At 32.6% G+C, this 8,192-nt stretch overlaps 1 protein-coding gene across 3 annotated transcripts in view; it reads right to left on the bottom strand.

The window, feature by feature from the left end:
* Positions 1–2,379: 2,379 nt before the first annotated feature.
* Positions 2,380–8,192, bottom strand: part of LOC110020893 — a 30,777-nt gene continuing 24,964 nt past the window's right edge. For 2 of the 3 annotated variants that reach the window (XM_020719168.1, XM_020719169.1), the window contains exons 12-17: positions 8,021–8,121; positions 6,548–6,661; positions 6,226–6,390; positions 5,330–5,476; positions 5,087–5,232; positions 2,380–2,931 (exon numbers count right to left, since the gene is read on the bottom strand). In XM_020719168.1, coding sequence (XP_020574827.1) covers positions 2,780–2,931; positions 5,087–5,232; positions 5,330–5,476; positions 6,226–6,390; positions 6,548–6,661; positions 8,021–8,121 — 825 coding nt within the window. In that variant the 3' untranslated portion in view covers positions 2,380–2,779. Of the gene's footprint in view, positions 2,932–5,086; positions 5,240–5,329; positions 5,477–6,225; positions 6,391–6,547; positions 6,662–8,020; positions 8,122–8,192 lie in introns of those variants that run through there. The other variant, XM_020719170.1, reaches the window with a different exon arrangement.

Below are 8,192 nucleotides of genomic sequence, written 5' to 3'. Positions count from 1 at the left end.
CACCCAATTGTTGGCATAAAATCACTTCACCACACATGGTCTTCTTGTATCTCCCCACGTTATTTGCTATATTTCTACTCTTTTGCTCGTTGTCGAGACTTCCACATTCAATTCTCCTTCTGTCCTTCATCTAGCTTTGCCTAAGCTGCCGGTTGATCTTTGCCGAGGCTGCTGAAGGTACATTATGTTTACTCTTTTCATCTTTTTCATATTGCTCAACCCTTTCTTCTGATTATTGTTCGAGTACAGATATGACGTCTGAAGTAAGGCTTCCAGTTTCTGTTATTTTTAGGGTGCTCTTTGCCGTAATTGTTCATTTCCGAAATCCTTGGTAATTTTCTTATTGTCTGCATATCTTTTGCCCGAATTTAGAATGGAGACAGTAGGTTTGATCATCTGTTGTTAGGGCTGGATTTTCAGGAGAAAATTTTGCGTAGCTACTTAACGGACGATGGACGCAATACACTGATGAGATTTTTTTTTCCGCCAGCATATCGTGTCCGTCGTCCGTATGTAGCTCGCATACGAACGTCACACGCAAAACTTTTTCACAATTCAGAGGGGGATACATTTTAATTTGAGGCTGTTTCGGCAATTAGAATGTATTATTTGTAGGTCATAAAGTTACAATTTAATCATTCTTATAGGCCACGATTGGTTTATGCAAGGCAAGGCTTTTATCATCAATGGAGTACAGTAGTGAAACATTTACCAACTCACAGAAGTCTACTTAATTAGCATTTCTGCATGCTATGCATTATGAAATATCAAATTTATACTTTTGTGAATCCACAACTTCAACAACAGAGCTACAGGTGGAAGAGTGAAATGTACAGTAATATGTTGCTATTAGTGATTGATTGTGCATTTATAACTATAAATTAATCATGCGGCCTTGAATGGGATGTCTAGAGAGAGTTTGCGATTTTTATGTTTTATTTTGATTCACAATTCACTTTTTACTTCTTATGAGGATGTTTTGTCTGCTGAAATTTTCTGCACAAAATATTATCATGCGAGCAAATGTCAACTTTTTTTTAGTTTGACTATGTATTGCTATGTTATTACTACATTTGTTTTGGCTGAGTAAGAAGTTACAGTGGTATATATGTAAAATGATAAATTTAGGTGTTGGGTATGTAAATACATAGAAATTGAGTGGTATACATGTAAATCTTTTTGTGCTCTTTTTTTTCAAATTAAGAATTTACTGTTGCTATTGTTTTGGTTATGAATCGCTCGTTGACTTTCTAAGCTAACAAAAGTAGGTAAACTAAGACTGCTGTTTTGGAATAAATATTAAAAACATTATTAAAAATAATTTATTTGTATGATATGATATATTAATTTAAAATATATTTTATTATAAATTTTCTAATAAATATTTAAAATAATTTATTTATATCTACTTTCCAGAATCAAATATTTTGAATATTCTTTTTTTACTTTTATATAACTAAATAGAATATATACATATATATATATATATATATATATATTTATTTTACAGAACCAAATAGCATTTCAAAGGCATAATATATTGATTATAATACATTACATTTTATTTTACTCTGTTTTATAGTCAACTAAATATCCCTTTAAGTTTATTTTGAGATGGCAATTATATGCATTTTGATTAATTGCACGTTCATTAATGACTTCAAATTTATCCAAATGATAATTTTACCAATATATGGACCCATAATTTCTTCATGGTAAAAATTATTCTAGGCCAACGCATGTGATTGTATGGTCAAAGAGACTTGCAGTCATTTGCTTATGGCAGAAGAAATCCTAGAGAGGAATTTAATCAAGTAATTGTCTAACCAAGGTTCCTTAAAAATTGTGCCTATTAGTAGTGTATTGGAATGGCCTTAACACAACCAGAAAATAATGGAATCTATTTTTATAAACGATGTGCATTTACATGTGGGCCCGCATGCATATTTGTTGTGTTACATTTAAATACCTAAGAATTAGAGAAATATTTGCGTACGTCTAGCGTCCGCAGAGCTGCACACGTCGGTACGTTACAGGAGGGTATTAGGGGGTTATATTGGTATTATATCCTATGTAACATACTGTAATTAGTAAGTTCTGTGCTTCTGTTTTCATATATTAAGTTACAGGTTACAGGAATATAACGCGAATATAACCCCTCAATACCTTCCCCGTAACCTACCGATGTACACAGCTCTACGTACGTTAGACGTACGCAAATATTTCTCTAAGAATTGACTTCAGAAGATTTCTTCGAGAGTTTATCCTTTTATATCCTTGGTAATTTCTGAGATAAAATGATGTGCTCAAATGTTTAATATGCATTAAAAATAAATCTGATGCATGACAGAAAGCCGTTCTAAACTCACATTGAAACAATTAACAACCGCAACAACTCCAATAATTCCTGAAAGAATAACATGATCTTGGAGACGGGTCATTAGGGGGCCTCCATTTGGAAAAATTATTATGTCCAGTGAACCACACGTTTAGACAATGGCCATGTCACTGTTCATTTTGCATGGCCAGATTGTTTTCGTTGTCCCGACACGCAAACACCAGACGTAATAATTTTTCCTCTATTTGCGCGAATAAATTCTACAATTCTCTTGAAATAGAGGTTACAGCATCTTACAAGACAAAGGCATTATGCCACTCAAAACTGAAAATAAAATTTAAGATTTGACCTGAAAAAGTAACATCACCGAAACTTCTATACATAAATTTATTACCTGGAATGATGAATTTGATTTCCTCACTGCAAATGTTGAACTGTCTTCTATGGATCATCATCATAAGCAGAACTACTGGGGCAAAATGACGGAAGTCTTATGATGGGATTTCCCCGAAACTGGAACTGGGAAATTACCGATTTAGTGTTGGGCGAGCACAATGAAGTGTTTCCGGTTAAGTCCACTTGTTCCAGTTTACCTGAAGATACCAAAAAAAGGGAAGAGAAGAAGGCACTATTTCTTATTATAGGGAGAATTACATAAATGACTGCTCAAAAGGCTCCAAAGAAAATAAAAAGGAATAGAAAGATTTACATACATTAGGGTTGTCAAAACGTCTCGTTGTTCGCGAACAGCAATATATATATCTTTGATGAGTAGTATTTATAAAAAAATTTAATCGATTACATGGCTACAAAGTCAAGGCTAAGTATTAATTAAAAAAATAGAATAAAAATTATTAAATTAGATTCAAATGATGTTTTAAATCTTGTCCCAATCTTAGGGTTGTCAAAACAACTCTTTGTTCGTGAATGACTCATGTTCGACTCGCTAAGACAACGCGCTGCCCCCTCAAAACTGAACTCTGATCAGACTTAATAAGCTTATCATAATGTTGGATGAAAATTGCACAAAACAAATGTTCATTATGATAGAAATATATAACGAAGATTTATATACATACCACTTAATTCCTATGTATTTACACATCTAACACCTCAACTTCAATTTTTACACATATATACCACCTTTTATATGCATGGTCAGTGTTTAATGTGACCAAACCATTTAAGAAGACTCTCTAATCTTGTCTGCCACTAGAGCAACACCAACCCTTTCAAGGATATATTCATTTCGTATTTTGCCTCGAAGTGTAAAGCCACTCATCCACCCAAGCATTCTCATCTCAGTAACAACTTAGTTTTATGCTTCTCTTTTATAGGCAACATTCTACACCATAAAGCATATTGCAATTTTCACCACCATCTTATAAAATTTTTCTTTTTAAGTCTAAACAATACTTTTCGATCACACAATAAACCTAATTCTATTAATAGCAACCCCAACTATATCACCATCACTTTGAATAATAGACCTAGAAATATCTAAAATGTTCAATCCTTTTAATAATCAGATCACTCATTGTTACATCTCTGCCACTAGATCTATTATATTAAAATTACATTCAATCTATTCAATTTTAGATCTACTCAAATGAAGGCCTTTAGATTCTAAAGTAGCCTTCATAATTCAAAGTTTTTTCTGAACTCTTTCTTCAGTCTTTATCCATAAGAAGGATATCATCAGCGAAAAGCATACATTAAGGCACATCCTCCTGTAAATATCCAGTAAGAACATCCATAACTAAAGCAAAAGATATGGGCTTAAATCTAATCCCCTGATGTAATTCAACTGAAATAGGAAAATACTTAGTTAATCCTCATTTTGTTTAGAACACAAGTAACAACTCTAGCATATGTATCTTTAATGACTTGAGTATAAGTCCTATAAACACATTTATTTTCTAGAACTCTCGAAAGAATTTCTCTTGGAACCTTATCGTAAGCTTTTCCTAAATCAATAAAAATCATATGTAGATCTTCCTTACTCTATGTACTCTTCCACCAAACCTCTCAATAAATGTATAGCTTTCATAGTAGACTTGCCCACCACCAACTATTTTTATTCGTAAAAAATTTTCTTTTGATTCTCCAAATAGATCTTTTGTCACTTGTTTAATATTATTTGTTACTTTATCCCACATATAATTAGCTTCTTCATGAGCATCCCAAATACTAAAATCTTGAAATTTGCTCATAAAAATATTTTTATTTGTGTCTTTTTAGTGCGTCAATCTAATTATATGACGATATTTTATTGTAATTTTTATCTTCCAACTCTTCATCTTAAAAATCAAAACTAATAATCAATATTGAGTAATTAAATTTTCATTTGGAATAACGTTATAATCTTTATATTATCAACGATTTCTTTTTCTCATAAGAAAATAATCAAGTTGTGTTTTATTAAGATTCATTCTTATAAGTAAAAGTAGTCTCCACTACGAACTATGTTAATAATTATTAAAAAAATTGAGTACTTCATTGAAATTTTTATAAACTCAGAGATTAAAATGATCCCTTGCAAAGAGTTAGAAGGACCATTTTGACAATTCTCTCTTTTAAAATTAGAAAAACATTATCAATCGGTATGCATGTTAACAGACTAGTAGTGCGGACCAGCACAGTAGTGCAGTCCTATCTCATTCTACCAAGCAACGGTAAAACATGCTTCCATCAAACAATTGCATCAGCATCTAAAAACATAAAAGGTATGAAAATTTTGACTGGTACCATTAGATTTCCTCAGTGCATCTTCTATGATTGACAATGACTCGGGAGGTAATAAATTAGATCCTGCATTGATTGATACAATATCTGGAGCTTTGGAGATAATATGATAAATGAAATGGGCCGCTTCAATCCCACCACGATTTTTGCTGCAAACTATTTATTTCAACTCCCAAGTTTTTATAAATATAAAATCAAAGGTTAGCAACAAGCCATTCATAAAAGCAAGAGGACAATAATCACAACCTTATGTTAAGATGAGCAAGCGCCGTCTCTTCCAGCATTTTTCTTTCAAGCTCCTGGAAACCAAAGGATCCCAATCCAATACCTTCAATGTTAAGATTTCTTATCCGAGAAGAGCCCAAAAAGTTGGCCAGAGGTGCTGCCACAGAACTGAAAATTCAATAATTAAAACTAGCTTCTTCTTACATGATTAAAATAGGAAGATTTACATACATACCACCCAATTCTTATGTATTTATATATGTAACTCTGCATAGGGAAGGTTATTTATTACATTTATAATAAATAGTTTATTTATTACATTTATAATATTTCATATCACATCAAGAAAATCATTATCTTAACTTTTAAAAAATGAAATACACATTTTCATGCATAGGGAAGGTTATTTAAAAATCAGTGTTATCAAAATGCAAAGCATAGTACAATGTGCAAGACTTTATTTTTGCTTCAAAGCACATAGCACGGAGAGAAGCGGTGCTTTTATAAACCAAGTGCTAATTGCATATATAAAACAATTAATGCATAAAAATATTCATGAAATGTATAAGTCAAAAAATGATATAAAATCGAAAAGAATGTTGTACAATATTTAAAGGCAAAAATTGAGGGTGAATCTACAAATTAAAAATACAAATAATTCATAATAGTTTGTTGTAATAATTAAAAATGTAAAAATTACAAAAAAACATATAAATTAACTCTGAGGCTTCAAAGCGCGCTTCAACAAAGCAAAGCGTTCGTCACTCGTTTCACTTCATTTTGCTCGTGAAGTGTGCTTTTAAAAATATTGGTAAAAATTGAAGTTTATGAGTTAGATATATAAATACAAAAGAACTGATTGATATTTATGTCAATCTTCCAAATAATAATAGTACTTTTATTAGAAAAAAATGCACCTCCCAAGATCATTTTCTGCGAAAGATAGTGTCTTCAGCTGACATTTCTTCAGGCTTTGCAAAAGTTCAGACACTCCTGCCCCTGAAATATCACAGTTCTCCAACCAAATTTCGGAAACTTGAGAAGTCTCTTTAAAAGCTTTGACAAAAAAAGGGATTAATGTCCTGCAGAAAAAGACCGAGAAAAACAATTGTCATATTATACAGATATAATTGCGTGCTTGACTTCGTTCATTGAACATCGTAAAAATGATCCACTTTTTACAAATGTATGCATGACATCCTGATGCAACAGGGGAGAAGTCCATTGATCTATAAATACCTGATCCCTTCATCCCCAATCGGATTGTCACTCAATTCTAATCTCAGTAACTTCGGCATGCTAACCAACATGTGCTGGAGGCCCACCATATCATTATTGTGTAAATTGCTACCCCTGAAACCGCAACAGAATAATATTAAATAAAGAATGGGCTCTTCATTGAGGAAACAATGTACAAGTCAAAATTTCACTGGTGAATTAGGTAATTTGTTGATTGTTTATTTTGAGAAGAAAAGGTTCTGCCTGGTCTGAAGAGAAAAAAACTCAAATAGCATAGGCCAGCACATGAAGCATGATCTAGCCTTCAAAAGGTTTTAAGTTGGAATTTTTAATTTGTTTAATGCAATGTATTATATTAGATTTTTATCTCAATACCGAATCCCGAGCCCCACACCAGACTTAGGCTGATAATGAAGAAATCAGGCCTGGTAAGGCATAGGCCTAGCACGTCTCATTAAGAAGGTCTCGATCTGTTTTATTTATTTTTAGCAAAAACTGATTATGTTCATTTTCTGGGCTTTCAATGATCCTATGTGTTCACTATTGCAGTAGCCTCAAGTCATGTCAAAGCAACCCTCCTGGTCTGCAAATAGGACCAAAGATTGATTAATGCAACAATCAATCATAAAATTTATGTCAAATCTAATGAAATGAAAGAAATTTTGAATTTTGCAAGTGCTTGACCATTCTCCAGAAGTGTGCCATGAACTTAACCTGACTGATGAGGCACGAATTTGCTAACCAAACCCAAAAGTTAGAATAAGACTAATGCTCAGGAATCTTATGAATACTGGTAGGCTGGCTCCTTTAGATTATGACTTGCTTTACTCAGTCTTTTTTATGTCATGAATATATTTCTCTCCAACTCATCATTGAACCATAGATGATTGAGAGCAAAGGCATCATTATAGAGGGGGGCAATGTGAACTTGATCAACCTTTTTAAGAGAGTATGCATGGAAGAGTTTGGCAAGCCCGCCAACAAGCCAACCTGAGTTTTACTTTCCTCCTTTTCAAAAAGTTATTTTTCAACACATAGCTAGAGATGAAAATAGAGTTACACGTAGCCCTTCAAGGGGATTTTACTTTGAAAGATGTAAATAAGCAACATGCTCTCTTTTCTCTTATTTTAGAAGATGCGTCTCAGTTTGTAAAATGCCTAAAGGCATAATTTTGTACACATTTTGTAACTTTTTGATATAGTAATGCAAATGCAACATATAAGGATAAATTTCTCTCAAACTATAGGGTGATCTCAGTTTTCCAAACTGTGGAATGCACTATGTTCTTACTGTAAAAGAAATGACTGAGCTTCTAGACAATCTTTTTCCACAAAATAATATGCATAAACATGCATTGATAAAGACCACTTATTTTTACATATATATACATACAATTGTACATATTCACTATGATTACTTATAAGCGGACTTCAACAATTATTCGCCAAAAAAATAAAGTTGTTGAGTGGTACCTCAAATTGAGTTCAACCAATGACTGAAAGTACGTATTTGATTCTGGAACGGGAGATAAACTTGTGTATCTCCTGCCAATTTTGGAAAGCAAACCTTCGAGCTGTGCAGTAAGATTGCAATTCACATTCATCACCATAAAGCAGTATAGGCATTTACATACATTGCACACAA

The sequence above is a fragment of the Phalaenopsis equestris genome, unplaced genomic scaffold, assembly GCF_001263595.1.
Source record: "Phalaenopsis equestris unplaced genomic scaffold, ASM126359v1 Scaffold000107, whole genome shotgun sequence".
NCBI lineage: Eukaryota > Viridiplantae > Streptophyta > Magnoliopsida > Asparagales > Orchidaceae > Phalaenopsis > Phalaenopsis equestris.
Note: the sequence above shows the minus strand (reverse complement) of the source record. Positions and strands in the feature narration are given on the sequence as shown.